The 22,424-nt window shown below is 39.8% G+C and overlaps 1 protein-coding gene across 4 annotated transcripts in view; it reads right to left on the reverse strand.

Moving 5' to 3' along the window:
* LOC129863357 (mitogen-activated protein kinase kinase kinase 21-like) overlaps positions 1-21,394 on the reverse strand; it is a 40,117-nt gene extending 18,723 nt beyond the window's left edge. For all 4 annotated transcript variants that reach the window (XM_055935309.1, XM_055935301.1, XM_055935292.1 and 1 more), the window contains exons 1-4: positions 19,625-21,394; positions 4,484-4,664; positions 1,039-1,187; positions 638-813 (exon numbers count right to left, since the gene is read on the reverse strand). In XM_055935309.1, coding sequence (XP_055791284.1) covers positions 638-813; positions 1,039-1,187; positions 4,484-4,664; positions 19,625-20,399 — 1,281 coding nt within the window. In that variant the 5' untranslated portion in view covers positions 20,400-21,394. The remainder of the gene's footprint in view (positions 1-637; positions 814-1,038; positions 1,188-4,483; positions 4,665-19,624) is intronic.
* Positions 21,395-22,424: the final 1,030 nt, after the last annotated feature.

Below are 22,424 nucleotides of genomic sequence, written 5' to 3' on the forward strand. Positions count from 1 at the left end.
TAAAACCATCAACGCTAATAGCTTGTTTGTTAAAGATACGATTAGCTCGCCTACAGAAAGTAACCAATTAAAATCAAAGCCGATCAAAGCACTCCCTTAACTACAGATTTATTGCATCGCTGCCTTCCACGTGCTTCTAACCTTGTACTTTACACAGTGGAAAGGTCTTGTTCCCACATTGGGTTCATATTGGAGGTTTACCTATACAACGTATCTACTTAATGAGTCACAAAGGATGAGTCTAAGTTATGAACAGGACAAATGTACTTAAGGAACATAAAAAATACATTGCACAATTTCTCTCAATGTGTCCTGACTACTGAAAATGCCATGTGAATGGTGAGAGGCGCTGTTTGGGAATACATCCCCCCTACGCTGATCAACTGAACAAAGACATACAGGGAGAGAGGTGACATTTGCAGCAACAAGATTTGAACGTTTAGTCCATAATGTTGTTTGATCGGTGGTTAGGCTATTAGCTGGCCAAAAGTAGGTTACATGAAAAGTGCAATACTGTAAATATAACTGTGTGTTTTCAGTGAATTTATGTAAATCACGAAACTTATCTGTATTTCCTGCGGTGCAGGAAAATTCTCAGCAACAAACGAGTGATCAAATTAAGATCCTACATCTGTACCTTCTCTTTTGTCCTGAGCTCATCAAACATCTCCTGGATCTCCACCCTCCAGTTCTCCTGCATGGAGTGGAAGGAGTCCTGGGGCATGGTGGCCATCACGGCTTCCTCTATGGCTGTTAGCTGCTCCAGGATGGAGGCAAACGACGGCCGGATGTGGGGGTCCTGCTCCCAGCACTCTGAGATACACAACAAGGTGGAACCAAGGCAGATCAATGTTCTGGAACTTTGACAAGTAAATTAACACCATCATCTAGTTGTGTGACACTGACACACACACACACGTTCTTGAACAACAATATATCATCCAATGAATGCAGCTACTTCAGGCAACATTAATTGTTCTTGAAAAGTGGGTTGAGGAATGGAAACAGCAGATGGATGGTCTGACTTGGTGACTGCACCTTCCATGAGCTTGGAGAAGGGTTCTGGGCAGGTGGATGGAATAGGGAGGGTTAACTTGTTGACAGCCACACCATAGGCCACAGCCAGCCCATCAATCCCACGGTAAGGCACCTCTCCTGTCAGCAGCTCCCATAAAAGAACACCATAACTAGAAGAGAACACAGATATAGTGAGTACAATGTCCAAACAACAGTGTTATTACAGCACTATTATAGTGCTGGGGGGGAAAAACTATAGATACATATCAGGATATTATGTTTGACAAAAAAATGTGATAGTTTTGACAAAATAATTTTTGCACTAGTTGGCTGTACCTGCACCAAAACTCCAGTATTTTCCTTCATTGCTTATTCTCCATCTATTTTTAAATAGTGAGCCAATTTGTTTTCAGCACTTTAATTTCCATGACTAATAAAAACTAATTTAGTCATGACTCTTGTCCTTCTGCAGCAGACATATAGTGAACAATATGTTTGGAAAAATCGAATTACAATAAAATCACAGTATCGAATATATATATATAATTATATATATATATATATATATATATATAATTATACATATATAATTGTGAGAATTGCAATACATATCATATCGGCACCTAAGTATGGTGATAGTATAGTATGGTGAGGTCCTTAAGTACGGTGATAGTATAGTATGGTGATAGTATAGTATGGTGAGGTCCTTAAGTACGGTGATAGTATATTATGGTGATAGTATAGTATGGTGAGGTCCTTAAGTACGGTGATAGTATAGTATGGTGATAGTATAGTATAGTGAGGTACTTACGTATGGTGATAGTATAGTATGGGGATAGTATAGTATGGTGATAGTATAGTATAGTGAGGTACTTACGTATGGTGATAGTATAGTATGGGGATAGTATAGTATGGTGATATTATTGAATGGTGATATTATTGAATGGTGAAAGTATTGAATGGTGAAAGTATTGAATGGTGGGGTCCTTAAGTATGGTGATAGTATAGTATGGCAATAGTATAGCATGGTGATAGTATAGCATGGTGATAGTATAGCATGGTGACAGTATAGCATGGTGACAGTATAGCATGGTGACAGTATAGCATGGTGATAGTAAAGCATGGTGATAGTAAAGCATGGTGATAGTAAAGCTTGGTGATATTATAGCATGGTGATAGTAAGGCTGGGCAGTTTACGATATACCGGTATTGATGCAGGGACCGGTTTGGTTTTTACTTTACCTTCTATACCGGTATTTGAATGTTTGATTTGTTAAATGTGAAATGCCATGTGTAATGTCAATTTTTATAGTTTACTTCGCTACTTGAGTCATCTCTCTCCGCTCCACTTTCCACACAGACCTAGCCACGCCCCCTGTCACTCAAGAACCGCAGTTGATGTTCCTCAACCACGAGACACTTGCCTTCAGTCTGCATGGCCAATGCAGCACAGTCAACAATGTTGACGACAACAATGCTGTTTTCACTTTGCTTCTTAATATAAATCCACTAGCATTCTATAATGAGACTATTAGTTTGTGTTTCTTACATCAGCTAGTTTATATTTTCTTAGCAAGTTGCCCTAAATCTTGAGAGATGCTAATTGTTAGCCGCTAATGCTAATAGCTAGCTAATAAATGTACTGCGTAAGAGCAAACGTAGCTAGCTAATACTGCCTGATAATACCAGCGATGGTGTAGACCTAAATCAGCATGTGGTTGTGCAACAGTATCTTCTAAATCAAAAAGGAATATGGCAAAGCAAGAATATGTTAGCTACATGAAGTAGCTAAGAGAAAACATCAATGTAGCCAAAGCTTATAGGGTCCCCAAGGAAACAATCAACACTTTAGTTCCTACCCTGTCACAATAACTCCTCCCTGGCATTTTAATTTGTTGTCATCTCAAACAACACTGTATTCAAAGTGCCCACTATTATATTCTAAATATAGAATTAGAATAGTCATTCTATTTCCATGATTCCAACAGTTTTGCTCTAATTCGCAAAGTAAAATCGCAATTGCAACATTTAGTTAAAAATAAATCCTAGATTATTTGCCCATATCGTAATTAATTTTATCAATTACATTTACTTTTGATACTTAAGTATATTTAAAACCAAATACTTTTACTTGAGTAATTTTGTATTAACTTATCTTTACTTTTACTCAAGTATGACAATTGGGTACTTTTTCCACCACTGCAATTGATTGCAGAAAATGCAGAAATGATAAAAGTGCTGAAAGTTGTTTTGGTTGAAGATGAATTGAACAGTATAAAACAATCAGAATAGAGAAAGACTCATTGAAATCACTAAGAATGTAAGTGTTGCCACCCTAGGATCACTCACTACTCATAAAGCAAACGTAGAACTTTTATTATTCAAAAACTAAAAATACCGTCATTTTTTAAATTTTTATATATCGTGATATAATATTTTGGCCATATCGCCCATCCCTAGGTGATAGTACAGCATGGTGATAGTACACCATTGTGATAGTACAGTGATAGTATAGTATACAGTCCCACTATTATAACACATGATAACACTCAAATTCACATTGCCTAAACCTTTGTTGTGCCTAGGAGTGCCATTTAGAAGACCTTGGTTTGGAATAATGGACGTGTTGAATGCTAAATAATGGCAGTAAAATGTTGTTTACCAGTACAGTGCAAACAATGATCCTGTTGTGATTAAGCACCAAGCCTACAGTCATCATTATCATGTAATTAATGTAAGCTCTGGATGCAGCAGATTGTAGTTACCAGTGGAGGGTGTTCAGGGCTACTGTAGTCTATACTGCACATCCTAGTAGCACAGAATGTACAGAAAGTTGTGATCTGATAAAAAAATGTTTTGGTTTGAACAAAATAACAACGAAAGCACTTATCAGAAATAGGCTAGGACAAATGTTTCCAAATGTCTGAAATAAAAGGAGTATCATGGTGCCACCTTTCCAAATCCTCATCTCCTAAAAGCCTATTGATTCCAGTCTGACATGGGCCTGTTTGGAACAGGGAGTAGAGGGAGAGCAATCCATGGTAACATAATTACGCAGAGACACGATTTTTCACTTTATAATGCATGCCAAACAAAAACCATTGATATCAAAGTTAAACAAACCATACAACTCTATGCACAATGAATACTTTGAACAATTTACACAGTACAACAAAAAAGCAATTACTGGAAATATTGTGCAGATGCAAAGTTTGGTAACAGAATCACAGCCAAATTGACCTCAGTTTTATTCTGTAACCAAACTTTGCATCTGCACAGCTCTTCCTGGAAATGTGTTTTTGTAAAGTTTATTGTAAATTGTTCAAAGTAGTTATTGTGCATAGAATTCTATGGTTAGTTAAACTTTGAAATCAATGGTTTTTGTTTGGCATACATTTTAAAGTGAATAAGTCTCAGCGTAATTCCGTTACCATGGAATTTCCCAGGAGCGTGCTGTTAGTTTTACCTCCAGACATCGCTGCCTTTGGAGAAGAGAGAGGACTTGATGACTTCAGGGGCCATCCATGAGTACGTGCCAGCAGCACTCATCTTGGTGGTGTTGTGCCACTCTCTGGCCAGGCCAAAGTCTGTGATCTTCAAGGTCTTCCTTCCAATGTCATCGTTCTCGATTTTTTCAAGTAATAAAACTAGAAGCAGAGGAGTGGGTTGGTTAGTTATTTGGTGAACCACAATGGGATATCTTCAAGGTATAAAAAACAAAATAAAAATGTATATCTTTCATGATGATCAAATGGGGAAAATGACAGCATTATAATAGATCTGTACCCAGGTCTTAAACACGCTGTATACCTACAGTGCCTTCAGAAAGTATTCACACCCCTTGACATGTTCCACATGTTGTTGTGTTACAGCCTGAATATAAAATTGATTAAATTGAGATTTTGCGTCACTGGCCTACCCACACACACCATAATGTAAAAGTGGATTTATGTTTTAAGACATTTTTACAAATGTACAAAAAATGAAAATTGGCATTGACTCAAGACATTTCGTCTTGAGTTAATAAGTATTCAACCCCTTTGTTATGGAAAGCCTAAATAATTTCAGGAGTAAAAATGTGCTTAACAAGTCTCACACACACACACACACACACACACACACACACACACACACACACACACACACACACACACACCAGTATCAGTCAAACATTTGGACACACCTACTCATTCCAGGTTTTTTCTTAATATTTTCTACATTGTAGAATAATAGTGAAGACATCCAAACTATGAAATAACACATATAGAATCATGTAGTAACCAAAAAAAGTGTTAAACAATTCAAAATACACTACCGTTCAAAAATTTCGTCGAACGGAACGAGGCTTTGGTTTTCTGAACATAACGCGCAACCCAAATGGAGTTTTTTTGTTATAAAAGTAATATTTATCGAACAAAAATAACATTTGTTGTGTAACTGGGAGTCTCGTGAGTGCAAACATCCGAATATTATCAAAGGTCAGCGATTCATTTTATTGCTTTTCTGACTTTCGTGACCATGCTAATTTGGGGCTAGCTGTTGTAGCATTGATTGATACACTCACAAAAGCTTGGATTGCTTTCGCTGCAAAGCATATTTTCAAAATCTGACACGATAGGTGGAATAACAACAAGCTAAGCTGTGTTTTGGTATATTTCACTTGTGATTGCATGATTATAAATACTTTTAGTAATATTTTGCGCCCTGCAATTCAGCGGTTGTTTAGGAAAATTATCCCGCTAAAGGGATCCGTAGCGCAGATAAGTTAACGTTAGCTGTCTGACTTTATTAGCCTGCTAATTTTCACACCATAAACTCAATTATTTGATCAGTTAAGTTGGCTAATGTTGCTCAACATTTCCCTGGCTAGCTAACGGAGAATTCGATCCAGCTAGCAAGATACTTAACAATGCTAACAATTAGGTACGCACAATATATCAGTGAACATATCGGAATCATCCGATATTAGCTAAAAATGCCAACATCGGTATCGGCCCGATAAAACCGATGTCAAAGCTGACGTGCATACCTATTAGAGGTCGACCGATTAATCGGAATGGCCGATTTCAAGTTTTCATAACAATCGGAAATCGGTGTTTTTGGGCGCCGATATGCTGATTTTTTTTAATATATATTTTTTTACACCTTTATTTAATCTTTATTTAACTAGGCAAGTCAGTTAAGAACACATTCTTATTTTCAATGACGGCCTAGGAACGTTCTGCCTCGTTCAGGGGCAGAACGACAGATTTTTAACCTTGTCGGCTCGGGGGATCCAATCTTGCAACCTTACAGTTAACTAGTCCAATGCTCCAACACCTGATTACATTGCACTCCAAGAGGAGCCTGCCTGTTGGCGAATGCAGTAAGCTAAGGTAAGTTGCTAGCTAGCATTAAACTTATCTTATAAAAAACAATCAATCAATGACTGTCATTGCTCCAATGTGTACTTAACCATAAACATCAATGCCTTTCTTAAAATTAATACACAAGTATATATTTTTAAACCTGCATATTTAGCTAAAAGAAATCCAGGTTAGCAATATTAACCAGGTGAAATTGTGTCATTTCTCTTGTGTTCATTGCATGCAGAGTCAGGGAATATGCAACAGTTTGGTCTGCCTGGCTCTTTGCGAACTAATTTGCCAGAATTTTACATAATTATGACAACATTGAAGGTTGTGCAATGTAACAGGAATATTTAGACTCATGGATGCCACCCGGTAGATAAAATACGGAACGGAATAAACGTTTTGTTTTCGAGGCGATAGTTTCCGGATTAGTCAAAGGTATATGGTTTAGAGAGAAATAGTCGACGCGTTATAATTCCTGTAATAACTTGCGGCTGAATTTGAAAGGGGTTCCTTCGTTATTTTACCGTTCATGTCTTCCATAGAGAATGTCTTGATCTACTTCAAATAAGGTCTGTGTTTCGTGCAGGCTTAAACCGCCTCGACGTTTTTATACCCCTGTAAATCTCACTAGGATAAGGTAACGTTTGTCAACATATTTTCATAAATCCACTCTACATTTTTTTTTATCTTCGCTTATATTTAGCCAATACTGATCAGAGTTACCTTGTCCTATGGATATCTACAGTTATAAAATTGGCACGGTGATGTAAGCCTACACAAAACACAGACCTTATTTTAAGTGAATCTAAAAAATATACTATGCAATAAATGAAGGAACCGCTTTTCAGATTTTGCTAGGTGTCATGGGAATTATGACTCGCACTTTGGTTGTCAATTCTTACCATGCCCATTATTAAAATAGGATTTCCTGCATATAGAAATTAAGGTTTTTGTTTTCAACATTCATCACAGGTAACTTAAACTCTAATTTTATTCAAACAGTTGAGAGTATTTGTCTCCTAAGCAGACTCTTCAGTATCATTGTCACTTCAGAGCTGTGTGCGTGTGTGTGTATTTATGTATCATATTAAGTTAAAATAAAAGTGTTCATTGTTCATTCAGTATTGTTGCAATTGTCATTATTACAAAAATGTGTGTGTGTATGATATATATATACACTGCTCAAAAACATAAAGGGAACACTTAAACAACACAATGTAACTCCAAGTCAATCACACTTCTGTGAAATCAAACTGTCCACTTAGGAAGCAACACTGATTGACAATAAATTTCACATGCTGTTGTGCAAATGGGATAGACAAAAGGTGGAAATTATAGGCAATTAGCAAGACACCCCCAATAAAGGAGTGATTCTGCAGGTGGTGACCACAGACCACTTCTCAGTTCCTATGCTTCCTGGCTGATGTTTTGGTCACTTTTGAATGCTGGCGGTGCTTTCACTCTAATGGTAACATGAGACGGAGTCTACAACCCACACAAGTGGCTCAGGTAGTGCAGCTCATCCAGGATGGCACATCAATGCGAGCTGTGGCAAGAAGGTTTCCTGTGTCTGTCAGCGTAGTGTCCAGAGCATGGAGGCGCTACCAGGAGACAGGCCAGTACATCAGGAGACGTGGAGGAGGCCGTAGGAGGGCAACAACCCAGCAGCAGGACCGCAACCTCCGCCTCTGCCTTCCATTTGCACAACAGCATGTGAAATTTATTGTCAATCAGTGTTGCTTCCTAAGTGGACAGTTTGATTTCACAGAAGTGTGATTGACTTGGAGTTACATTGTGTTTTTTAAGTGTTCCCTTTCTTTTTTTGAGCAGCGTATAATGGGAAATCTTTTTTTTTTATAAATAAATCGGCCGATTAATTGTTATCGGCTTTTTTTGTCCTCCAATAATCGGTATCGGCATTGAAAAATCATAATCGGTCGACCTCTAATACCTATACTTTATTCTACGTCTGGATGAGAAGCGTGCCCAAAGTAAACTGCCTGTTACTCAGGCCCAGAAGCTAGGATATGCATATAATTGGTAGATTTGGATAGAAAACACTCTAAAGTTTCCAAAACTGTTCAAATAATGTCTGAGTTTAACAGAACTGATATGGCAGGCGAAAACCTGAGGAAAATCCATCCAGGAAGTGGGATTTCTTTTGATGTGGGTAGTTTTCAATTGAATGCCTATAGAATATCTAATGGGTTAGGACCCAGATTGCAGTTCCTATGGCTTCCACTAGATATCAACAATCTTTATACATTGCTTCAGGCTTGTTTTCTGAAAAATGAATAAGAATGAGACCTTTCTGTCAGTGGACTGTAGAATCATGCAGTGCTGGTTGCACACGTGACCGAGTGCACGCCCTTCGTTGTTTTTCCTTTCAATTGAATACGCTATTGTCCGGTTTAAATATTAATTGATTATTTAGACAATTGACAGCCTGAGGATTAATTATAAACATTGTTTGACATGTTTCGACGAACTTTACCGGTACTACTAGGATGTATTCGTCTGCATGTTTTGACCGCCTTTGAGCCAGTGGATTACTGAACAAAACCAACAAAACTGAGTTTTTGGGATATAAAGAGGGACTTTATCGAACAAAACGAACATTTATTGTGTAGCTGAGACTCTTGTGACTGCAACCATATGAAGATCTTCAAATGTAAGTGAATAATTTTATCGCTATTTCTGACTTTTGTAATTCCTTTACTTGGTTGTAAAATGTTTGTATGCTTTTGTAAGCGGTGCGCTGTCCTCAGATAATCGCATGGTATGCTTTCGCCGTAAAGCCTTTTTGAAATCTGACAAAGTGGTTGGATTAACTAGAAGTTCATCTTTAAGCCGATGTATAACACTTGTATTGTCTATGAATGTTTATTATTCCTATTTCTTTATTTTGAATTTGGCGCTCTGCAATATTTCACCGGAGGTTGTCAAGGTGGGTCCCTAGCGGAACGCCTGAGCCAGAAAGGTTTTAAGAACAAATTCTTATTTGCAATGACGGCCTACACCGGCCAAACCCGGACGCCACTGGGCCAATTGTGCGCCGCCCTATGGGACTCCCAATCACGGACGGTTGTGATACAGCCTGGATTCGAACCAGGGTGTTTGTAGTGACGTCTCATGCGCTGAGATGCAATGCCTTAGACTACTATATAACATAGGTACATGATGTGATGACGCCACGTAAAATTTTGCAACACAGCATTCCTAACCTAGCCCACAATGTCTGCTGTGTGGATCGAGCAGTCAACATGTCGAGCAGTCACTTGAAAGATTAAGAACATTTCAGCGAGACAACTCAAAGGCGAAATCCATTAATGCCAAGATAATGGAATTCATTGCCCTTAACTATCAACCGTTCTCTGTCGTGGGTGATGCTGGCTTTCGCCGACTGGTTGAGCACCGGTACACGTTGCCCTACCGGATACATACAAAAGATACATGTCAAATAATACTATTTGATTACTCAAATAACACTATTTGACATGTTAGTAGAGCTTATAATTTGACACGTCAAATAACACAATTCTATTATAGAATGTTGTGTGTTCTGAATTTGCACGTGCAAGCCAAGCGTCACCACTACTATCAGTATCACTGTCAAAGCTGAACAAAAAAGTCTATATATAGCATTATTTGCATTATAGCATTATTTGTTCGAACGCAACTTCTGGAGTAGCTAGCTTTAGCTTGGTACCTAGCTAGCACCAATACAACCAGCCTGAAAACAATGACCAGCAGAAACTGCAGTCATTTTAATTATTCTTAGCAATGATTTAGGAATCCTTGTGAATAAGTATTAGCTAGGTAGCCACTTGTTGTTTGCCTATTGAAATTGAACTTCAGTTCATGGAAATAAATAGCTAGCCAGCTACTTAACCCTGTTGCCCAAAGCTAACGTTATGAGCAGCCAGCTAGCTTCATTTGGCTAGTGAGGCACGACCGGACTGGGTAATGTGTTGTGAAGCTAGCCACAACAAGGATTAGGCACAAGAGTGGAATTTGCGGTTTGCCTTTAAAATAAAAGTACATCTTTGAAAGTGATGCAGAAGGTTTCGATTGGTGGAATCATGCCATATTTCGACTAGATAATGTTAAACAAGGTTGAAATGTGAAGCAATGAAATGGGGTATCAGTCTACTCGGTGACAAGCACAGAACACAACTGAAGAGTTTACGTAAATATTAGCGCTGTAGCTCTTATCACGGGACTGTGACTTTGTGAAATCACCCCCCCAGTCAGCCTATTGTGTGTATTGACATTCATATTGCACTGTACAGCTTTACCTAAGGATTGGGGATCAATGAAATGGGGTATCAGTCTGATCAATACAAAATATAATTTTCCCCAATGTCATCCTCAGAGTTATCAGACTCCAAAACATCCATGCAGTATTGTTTTTCCTCTGGAATAGTGTTAAATACACATAGGTTGACAAAAAATGTGGCTTAATTCACAGCTGTTTCAGAGTCCAGCAATAAGAGCTACGATGGTAATGTTCTCTGAGTATCACTGAGTAGACTGATACCCCATGTCATTGATCCACAATCCACACAGTGGCTTGCAAAAGTATTCACCCCCCTTTGCATTTTTCCTATTTTGTTGCCTTACAACCTGGAATTAAATTGGATTTTGGGGGGTTTGTATCATTTGATTTACACAACATGCCTACCACTATGAAGATGCCAAATATTTTTTATTGTAAAACGGACAAGAAAACTTGAGCGAGCATATCTATTTCACCTCCCCAAAATCAATACTTTGTAGAGCCACCTTTTGCAGCAATTACAGCTGCAAGTCTCTTGGGGTATGTCTCTATAAGCTTAGCACATCTAGCCACTGTGATTTTTGGCCATTCTTCAAGGCGAAGCTGCCCCAGCTCCTTCAAGTTGGATGGGTTCCCGCTTGTGTACAGCAATCTTTAAGTCATACCACAGATTCTCAATTTGATTGAGGTCTGGGCTTTGACTAGGCCATTCCAAGACATTTAAATGTTTCCCCTTAAACCACTCAAGTGTTGCTTTAGCAGTATGCTTAGGGTCATTGTTCTGCTGGAAGGTGAACCTCCGTCCCAGTCTCAAATCTCTGGAAGACTGAAACAGGTTTCCAGTCAAGACTTTACCTGTATTTAGCACCATCCATCATTCCTTCAATTCTGACCAGTTTCTCAGTCCCTGCCGATAAAAAACATACCCACAGCATGATGCTGCCCCCACCATGTTTCACTGTGGGGATGTTGTTCTCGGGGTGATGAGAGGTTATGGGTTTGTGCCAGACATAGCATTTTCCTTGATGGCCAAAAAGCTCAATTTTAGTCTAATCTGACCAGAGTACCTTCTTCCATATGTTGGGGGAGTCTCCCACATGCCTTTTGGTGAACATCAAAAGTGTTTGCTTATTTTTTTCTTTAAGCAATGGCTTTTTTCCTCTCCCGTAAAGCCCAGCTCTGTGGAATGTACGGCTTAAAGTGGTCCTATGGACAGATACTCCAATCTCCACTGTGGAGCTTTGCAGCTCCTTCAGGGTTATCTTTGGTCTCTTTGTTGCCTCTCTGATTAATGCCCTCCTTCCCTGGTCTGAGAGTTTTGGTGGGCGGCCCTCTCTTGGCAGGTTTGTTGTGGTGCCACATTCTTTCCATTTTTAATAATGGATTTAATGGTGCTCCGTGGGATGTTCAAAGTTTCTGATATTTTTTTAGAACCCAACCCTGATCTGTACTTCTCCACAACTTTTTCCTGACCTGTTTGGAGAGCTCCTTGGTCTTCATGGTGCCCCTTGCTTAGCGGTGTTGCAGACTCTTGGGCCTTTCAGAACAGGTGTATATATTATGAGATCATGTGACACTTAACCTGTCTAGGATGAGGGTGCCGCTAGCGGCACTCCCCCCCCCCCCCCCCACTGAAAAGGCAGAGCCGCGAAATTCAAAAAAATATATATTTTTAAAATATTTAACTTTCACACATTAAAGTCCAATACAGCTAATGAAAGACACAGATCTTGTGAATCCAGCCAACATGTCCGATTTTTAAAATGTTTTACAGGGAAGACACAATATGTAAAGATGTACATCTATTACCTAAAAACACATTAGCATAATCCACCATCTTTTATTTGTCCACCAACACCAGTAGCTATCACCAATTCGGCTAAACTAAGATATTTATAGCCCCTAACCAAGAAAAAAACTCATCAGATGACAGTCTGATAACATATTTATGGTATGGGATAGGTTTTGTTAGAAAAAAGTGCATATTTCAGGTAGATGGCATAGGTTACAATTGCACCCACCGTCACAAATGGACTAGAATAACTACATTGAGCAACGTGTTTACCTACTTACTAATCATCAAACATTTCGTAAAAATACACAGCATACACTAATCGAAAGACACAGATCCTGTGAATACAGACAATATTTCAGATTTTCTAAGTGTCTTACAGCGAAAACACAATAAATCGTTATATTAGCATAGCACATAGCACATAGCAGCCCAGCATTGATTCTAGCCAAAGTGAGCGATAAAAGTCAACATCGCCAAAATATATTAATTTTTTCACTAACCTTCTCAGAATTCTTCAGATGACACTCCTGTAACATCATATTACACAATCCATATAGAGTTTGATCGAAAATGTTTATATTTAGCCACCAAAATCATGGTTAGACAATGTGAAATGTAGCCAAGCTGGTGAGAAAATGTCCGTGCGCCACTTAGACAGTGATCTACTCTTATACATAAATACTCATAAACGTGACTAAAAAATATAGGGTGGACAGGGATTGATAGACAATTTAATTCTTAATACAATCGCGGAATTACATTTTTTTATTTATCCTTACTTTTCAATACAGTTTGCGCCAAGCGAAGCTACGTCAAAAAACATGGCGTCCTAAGCCACTAACATTTTTCGACAGAAACACGATTTATCATAATAAAAATGTCCTACTTTGAGCTGTTCTTCCATCAGTATCTTGGGCAAAGGATCCTTTCTTGGGAGTAATCGTCTTTTGGTGGAAAGCTGTCCTCTTGCCATGTGGAAATGCCAACTGCGTTCGGGATGAACTGGAAGCGTGCCCAGCAATTTACAGCGTTTCAGAAATAAATGTCCCAAAATCGCACTAAACGGATATAAATTGCTATAAAACGCTTTAAATTAACTACCTTATGATGTTTTTAACTCCCATAACGAGTAGAAACATGACCCGAGTAATATTACTCCCTCCACTAATGCTTGGAACAGGTGCGGGTCGGTGTCCTCTAGGCGCATGACGCACCAAGAAAAGAGTGACTAGCCTCAGGGTTTTTTAATTTGTAGTGCCTGTGAACGCGCAATCGACCCCATTCAAATCGTCATCACGTAAAGGCATCCAGGGGAAGACGTAAGCAGTGTCCGTATACTCATAGCAATAACAGTGCCCTTTTAACTGACTCCAGATCAGGGGCCAAAATTTCTGAAATCTGACTCCATGTCAGGGAAATTGCTGTAGAATGGGCTCTGTTCCACTTAGAGACAAAATTTCAACTCCTATAGAAACTATAGACTGTTTTCTATCCAATAATGATAATAATATGCATATTGTACGATCAAGGATTTTGTGGGAAGCCGTTTCAAAAATTACACGATTAGCATAAATAGTCACAACAGCGCCCCCATCCTCAACAGGTTAACTAAAGTCCACCTGTGTGCAATCTAACTAATTATGTGACTTCTGAAGGTAATTGGTTGCCAGATCTTATTTAGGGGCTTCATAGCAAAGGGGGTGAATACCTATGCACGCACCACTTTTCCATTTATTAATTTTTTGAAATAATATTTTGAAACAAGTTTTTTTTTCCATTTCACTTCACAAATGTGGACTATTTTGTGTATGTCCATTACATGAAATCCAAATAAAAATCCATTTCAATTACAGGTTGTAATGCAACAAAAGGAAAAACACTAAGGGGGATGACTACTTTTGCAAGGCACTGTAAGTAAGTATGCCCCCAATTTAATTCTAAAGTAAAATACATCCAGTGTGATTTCAACAGATTTGTCAAATTAACAAATTATTGTCTTTTGTTGATTTTATATAACAACATTCCAACCTTGTTTAGCATGATCTATTCAATTATGGCATAATTCTACTATTTGTATTCATTTGTATCACTGTCAATGACATTTTTTTATTTTAAAGGCTAACCGCAAAGTCCACTATTGTGGCTAATCCTTATTGTGGCTAGCTTCACAGATGGGTCCGACCACCATTAATCAAATAAGAACGGTCTTATAAATTAGAGTTATTTTAGATGACACCTAACTACATAGTTAGCTAGCTAACTATAGCTACTGAAACAGATGTCGTTTTGCTATGTTTTTGGGGAAGAACATCGTTTGCATCCATGAGCTAGCTAGCTTTTTTTTATGACCACCACTGTAAGTGAGCGAGACAACTTTACCAGCATCATAGCATACGCATCAATGAATCATTGTGACATATGAAATACGAGTGAAAGTGTAATCAATGTGTAATAACTACGTAGAAAATGTATGAACGCGTTAATTTATTATGTGACGTGCAGTCATATTCAGGTCCTGATTGGTCAACAAGCTTATTTGACACGTCAAATAGCATTATTTGACACGCAAAGACCCAAACGGCGTCCCATAGTATGAGAAATCCTGGTTGAGAATGAAACGACCGAACAAATGAACAAAACAGCACAGCATGTAAGTGAAATAAATAGGTTTTGATTATGTTTGGGGACATACGTAAATGCCAACAAAATAACTTTTTGGTCAGTGTGGTGTGTGTGTGTGTAACCTTTATTTAACTAGGTAAGTCAGTGAAGAACAAATTCTTATTTAAAATTACGGCCAAACCCGGACGACGCTGGGCCAATTGAGCGCTGCCCTATGGGACTCCCAATTTCGTCCGGATGTGATACAGCCAGGATTTGAACCAGGGACTGTAGTGACACCTCTTGCACTGCCTTTGACCGCTGCATCCATGTGTGTGTGTTAACTATTTAACTGTACTAGAATGCTTAAAAGGCCAATACAATTTTAAATGTCACTTATTGGTATAGTTTTTTTTGGCAAGGAAAATATCGGATATCGGACAAAAATGTAATATCGGTGTGTCACTACTCCATATCAACACCACAGCCAACTTGGCCAAGCTAACAAAAATCCATTATCCAAAGACTAAACACATATTTAATTTTTACAGGGGAGCACTTAAACGTTCCCATGTCCTTAGTGTTGATATTTAATAATCATCTACTCCAGAATAGAGCCTACAGTAGATAAGGTCTTGTGGGCAGGCTTGACTCTACTGCCAGCTCAAAGTCACGAACTTGCCAAATGGGAGGGTGACAACAAAGCTCAAACATAGGCTACACCTGGAGAATGGTAATGTAGCAAATAGAAGATATCTGGTGGAGAGTAATGTAGCAAATATGCTACATCTGGGGGAAGGGTAATGTAGCAAATAGGCTACATCTGGAGTGTAGGACTATTTGTGTCTTCTGTTCTGTTATTTTTAGTAGATAAACATTATACTGTAACTGACATAGCTTCTACCTTCACTTAGATTAAAACAAATACGCCCCAGTGGCGCAATATCCAAAACAGGCTTCTAGGAAGAAACAAGGCCTATTCCATTTCAAACATGTTTCACTGGTTTAATGAGAGCCTATAAAATACAGCAGTTTAAGCTCATCTCCATTTCCCTTTGCTTAGTCTTGTGTGTTTCGACCACACTATATACAAAAAGTTAGCCGTAAAAGTACCAGCTCAAGGTGATAATGCATCATTTGTAGAGAGAATACTGGGTTGAGTCAGTCAGGTTTTCACCAGCTGTTGGGCTATGCAAGGTGCCTAAGTGGCCATAATAAAAATAATATTCAAAGCATTTCCAGTTGTCCTTTCAGAAAAAGCCTGTAGTAGGCTAACTACGCATTAATGTGGTTAATTTCAAGGAAGAGCCAAAAAAAAGTTGCCTTGCAATCTATGGTTATGCCCTCCTCTGAATGGGCCTATATATTTCCAGTTCCCATTTTATAGGTTGGGGTGTAAACGTGAGAGCTAGACACAACAATAACCATGACTTGGATCCACAGGATAACACTGACTTCCAACAGGACACTATTGTTCCCTGGTTTCATTTCAAGTGCATGCCTTCTGGAGCGAGAATCTTGAAATTCTTTAACCTTCACATCTCTGTAGCTGAAACTACAAAATGAAAGTGTTAGGAGGGCTGGCAAGAGGCCACGTTTCAATGTGCTGTGCCCTGTCTGCCAAATGAACATTGCTTCCACCTACAGTACCTCCCTACTCTACAGCCCCAATCAGCAGGAAGGAACAACCTATTGTGTTAAAATAAAAAGAGAGTTGCAGCTGTTGTGGAGATTAAATATAATCAAAATAAGCCTTTCAGACCCGGGAGTCTGGGCATTCTTGTGGCTGCCGTCACCTAGCAACTAGTGCTTGACCACTCCATTGTGCAAACTTATGTTAAGATTTTGCCCCTCATTAGCAGCATTCCTCCTTCGACCAAGAGGTATTAAAAGATTAGGGAACACAAAGACACAATTCACTGACTTTTTGATATTCCCTTAAGATAATCATTGATCAAGTCAGTGTGTGTTATACTACACTAAGTCAATTGTGGGTTGATCACTTCTGAAGGTAGTCGGTTGTGAAAGTTTGTGCACTGCATTAGCCCTCCTCTCAGAACGCCTGCTCAAGAGAAACCTTCACAATGATATCCCACAGATGAATTGCCCTTTAGGCTTCCTTAGTTGTGGCTGGTGTCCTGAGTAACTGGTTTAAAAGTATGAAACAAGAGAAAGTGTATAGTTCCCAGTGGGTGGGGGAGGGTGGGCGGGGGTCGGTGAATTCAGTGCGCACCTAAACAAACATGTTATATTTTCCAATTAAAGTCAGCTGTAAGTGTTATTTGACACAATAATGTGGAAAAATAAAACACACTACATTGTGTTAGCAGTGCAGTTACCGTAATTCTGTTACCGGATGTAAATCCACTTCACCTACTGTAGTTCAATAACCAAAAAGCATAATTTCTAACTCAAGGTGTCATGTCACAGCTGACACCCCATTCTTTCTGCAGACATCTTTGAATCTTAATATTTAATCGTTTTTGGAACAGTGGTCGCATAAAAAACAGAGGGAGATTTGACCATAATTCTGTTACCAAACATTGTACCTCCACAGTTCTACCAGTAAATGTGTTTTTGAGAAGTATTCTGTGTGAATTGCTCAAAGTGGTCCTTGTACATAGAGTTGCATGGTTTGTTAAACTTTGAAATTAATGGTTAATGAGAGGGGGGGGGGGGTACTTACCATGGAATTACCCTGTTCAATAAAATGAGATTGGGTTTGTTTGGTTAGCCCACACCCCCATCTGACAGTGATTATGTAGAATGATTCCCTGGTGAAAAATAAAATGCAGCCAGAAGGATTGCTGAACAAGGTTCACCTTCGGGGGAAAGCAGAGCCTGATGAGACACACCAGAGAACAGACAGTCACCAAAATCATGTTTCACACAACACAGAGGTCTCACTTTGAAGTATGTAGCCACAGTCATAGTCCACTCTGAAACCTTCTCATGCATTTTTCAGAGGGACGACTCCGAGGCAGTATCAAAAAGTAAACAACGCCACATAAAATTTGATTCTGGAAATCGTATCACCTATTGAAACAGGCCTAAAAGTTAACTGTAGCATGTTTCAGTTCTAAAATCTTCCGGATTTTTTCCAGTGGCTCAGTCGGTTGGTTCTTGCAACTTGTGGGTTTGATTTCTACATGGGCCATATAGGCCTAATATGAGATGCTTTGGAAAATTTAGGAGCACATAGCCTAGACTGATGACATGGTTTATGTTTAGTAAAGCAGGGGCTATATTTGAGACAACATTTCAGGGTGGTGGGGGTTAGGGAACCCAGCTGAGCAAACGTAGACCTTATTTCACATCCTTTCGAGGGTCCCCCCTGCATACACAGATCCTTCTCTAGGGTCCTGCCTGGTTTTCACATGCCCTGAAGGGGATCTGTGTTTGTGGGGATCAGCCACATGTCAGACCGACAAGCAGATGTTTTCACATGCCCTGAAGAGGATCTGTGTTTGTGGGGATCAGCCACATGCCAAACAGACCAACAAACAGATGGAGGAGAGAGCTCAGTCTCAGCTGCTTGTACAGGCCTCTGGAGTCTATAAGGGTGACCGAAAAACAACAGAGTTGAAAGAGGGAATGTTGTCTATGCTGAATGACTGTGGAAAGGAATGGAATGGAGAGATTGTGCAATTTCATCGCAGTCACAATGAATCTGCACTTCCCAAAATGTAATCTGCACTTCCAAAAATGTCAAACATTACTGCTTTGCAAACTTAAATTAACTTCATGTTAATTTAAATGTCAACAAAACCTAGGCGGCAGGTAGCCTTGTGGTTAGAGCGTTGGACTAGTAACTGAAAGGTTGCAAGATCGAATCCCAGAGCTGACAAGGTAAAAAAACAAAAATATTGTTCTGCCCCTGAACAAGGCAGTTAACCCACTGTTCCTAGGCCGTCATTGAAAATAAGAATTTGTTCTTAACTGACTTACGTTGTTACATGAAGTAGTTCTCTTTCAACATGCCACTGTGACTGATGAATATGATCATAATTGTGTTCTAGCATATCATTAATGTAAGGCTAGCCCAAGAGGGCTTCAGGGATAGTTTAAACAGGGAAAGTCATGGCGGCGAAGCCCTCGCTCTTAATCATTCCTTCAAATGCCAAACTCAACTCTCAGTTGCTAGTGGGCCTATCAACAACATGCATGCACTGCCATTTAGTAGATGCTTCTGTTGAAAGCGACTTAGTGCATACATTTTATATATGGGTTTGAGCCCACTATTCTGCACTTGCATTCTAGGCTTATTGCATTACTTAGTGATGGATGTTTCAGTTGTGTAGAATATCAATTGTATCCTCATGCATTAGTTTAGTAATAGTAAATAGTAATAAATAGTAATAAGCTTTAGGATTATTTTTTAGTTGGTAGAGGACATTGTGGACCATTCTAGAACCGGCATCCTTCACACTGTTTCAAGAGGGGTGTGCCCAAAGGTAATAGTGCATGCACAGGTGCATTTTTGGAAACAAGTGCACCTATGGCCATGCTCTGTTTTAATCTGTTCTGAAAAGTAATGCAAGGTTATTTTTTGCAGATGGTAATATTAATGTTTCTTACTGTTGCAGGATTTCAGGTCGCGGTGAATAATAGGCACAACAGCCTCCTCATGTAGGTAGTGCATGCCCCTGGCGATTTGAACAGCCCAGTTGACAAGAATGTGTGGGGGTATCCTCCGACCAGTCAAAGCCCGGGTAAGAGTCCCTCCACGAGCATATTCCATCACCAAGCACAGGTTCGGCTCCTCAAGGCAAACACCTTCAAGTTTTATTATATTGGGATGTTGTAGCATAGAGAAGAGCTTGGCCTCTTGTTTAACACCATCCGAAGTTGCAGTGATGTCTTCGTCAGGATCCTGTCGCGCTGCCTTCACAGCGACCTCTTGGTCCTTCCATGCCCCTCGGTAAACTTTACCAAATCCCCCGACACCGATTATTTCCTCTAAAACGAGTTCGCTAAAATCTATTTGGATGGGAGTACTCGGACGCTCCCTCACCCCTACCGTGCTACCGTCTGGAAGTCTGTAAATGGCAGGTTGATAGGTAACATAATTTGCAGGGAAAATCCCGACTCGATGGTTAATTTTACCCGTCCACCATCCTTCATCTCCCGAGATGGCAGCATCCTTCGAGAGGACCTCAACAATGTCCCCCCGCCGCAGACTAAGTTCGTCTTCTCCAGTACTTCCATAGTCAAACACTGCCGTCCACAGCGATCGGGACAGGGGAGCAGAATGAGCCCAAGCTCTTGCAGTGGGGGAATCTGTCCAGGCATGCTCTCCCGTGTCTTTCGGTCGCCCCTCACCGTTTTGGAAACCGCCCTTGGAAACATCCATTTCTCGGTGGCTGTAGCCGCACCATATAGGGTGCAAACTGTTGACGAAAAAGCAAACGATCAAAGGACCTCTAATCCGAATGCCCCTGAATCGTTCAGAACGATATCACAAATGGGCAAGACGGTTCCAGCATGGTATTCCAAAGTCTTGGTAAAACTCGTTTGCTACTTTCATCTCTCCACGTCCCCACAGGGAGTTTCTTTGTGGGTCAACTTTTGATAACTAACTAGCTAGGTAAAACTAGCTAGCTAATACCTAGCGTGCTATAAAGTTCGCTAGTTGGAAAAAACAAAGCATATTTATGTAGCTAACGAGCTACTTATCAAAAAGTGTACATTAAAGTTTACCCAGTCCCAACACGGACAGAGTGAAAAATAAGCCCATTACAGCTACTTAACTTAGTAACTAGCAAAAAGTGCATAGCTAAATGTACTAACGTTAGCAGCTACCTAATTTAGTAGCTAGCAAAAAAGGCATAGCTATACGTGAAAACGTTAGCTCCTGAATTTTCAGGCTATGACGTTTATCAAGTACCAAAACAGTACCTGCAGTCACATTATCGAAATAAACTTTGGTTAAACACCAGAAACATAAACCAACACCAGGATTAGCTATATTATTGTTGGTAACTACACTATTGCCAAGTTTAGTTTTCAGTTAGCTTTTAGCTGGCAAGTTTAGCTAACGTTAGTTGAATCGCTCTCCAAAACCTTTAGCTGGCCAGCTAACTCATTCGCTATACTACTATAGTAACGTTACTGCACTGACACTTGAACATTTGGAGCATACATTCTGCTAATGTCTTGTCGTGTAACCACCAATGGAACGTTTTGTTGCGTTGAAATGATTCGCTAGGATCCGAAAGATATCAAACGTTTCCGCAACTTCCCTCAAAACAACCCGTTCGGCACCGCCATCGCTCCAACTAGACTTATCCGAACTGTCTGACACACTATTCAGCGTCTGGCTGGTCCTGGAAAGTTTGCGAACGCTGCTCGAGCTGTTCTGTTCTACACGTAGATTGGTGAATTTAGCCTCACGTGACATGCCTGTCCCTATGGGAAAACGAGGAGGAGCAGTTGGGAGAGTAGCCTCCGTGTGCAGAAGAGGGCGCGCTGTGATGGAAAATTATGCAATATTATCGATGATAGCAATAGTAGGCTAATTACAGTGCAGCCATGCGTAAACTCATTATTTGACAAGCACCAACACGACAATCACATCTTAAACCAAAGAGTAATAACTGTTTATTAATGATTCATAAACTAGCTTACATTAATTTGGCCTATAATTTAGGCCAGTAATTAACTGTCTAGGCCTATTTATTAACCCTTTTAGACCATATTTTTCAACAATTGCATGTACTTTTTAGGCCTGGTAAGAAGTTTCTTTTCGTGGGTTTTGAAGAATATGGCTAAGACCTGAAATAGCTTAGTTGGTTCTAATAGCCTTATAAAAAAAAATCTATTGAATGTCAATTAGTTATATATTAGTGTTTTATAACCACCAAAAAATTACCAGTTATAAATAGGGCCAAGAGCTAGGCTTTAGCTCAGCAAGCTAACACAGGCCTGTGGCACACATTTGCTGACAACACGGCGGTGGTAGAACTGATCACCGACGGCGATGAGGCATTGTGGTGCTAGGACAACAACCTCTCCCTCAACATCAGCAAAACAAAGGACCTGATCGTGGACAACAGGAAACGGAGGGGAGAGCACGTCCCCATCCACATTGATGGGGCTGTAGTGGAGCGGGTTGAGAGCTTCAAGTTCCTAGGTATCAACATCACTAAGGAATTAACATGGTCCGCATACACTGTACACCCACACAGTTGTGAACAGTGCACGTCAGTTCCTTTTTCCCCTCAAGAGGCTGAAAAGATTTGGCATGGGCCCTCAGATATTCTATAAGTTCTACAGCTGCACCATTGAGAGCATCTTGACTGGCTGCATCACCGCTTGGTAATGCAACTGCAAGGCACCCATCCACAAGGCGCCACAGAGGGTGGTGAGTACGGCCCAG

The sequence above is a fragment of the Salvelinus fontinalis genome, chromosome 1 (genome assembly GCF_029448725.1).
Source record: "Salvelinus fontinalis isolate EN_2023a chromosome 1, ASM2944872v1, whole genome shotgun sequence".
Taxonomy (NCBI): domain Eukaryota; kingdom Metazoa; phylum Chordata; class Actinopteri; order Salmoniformes; family Salmonidae; genus Salvelinus; species Salvelinus fontinalis.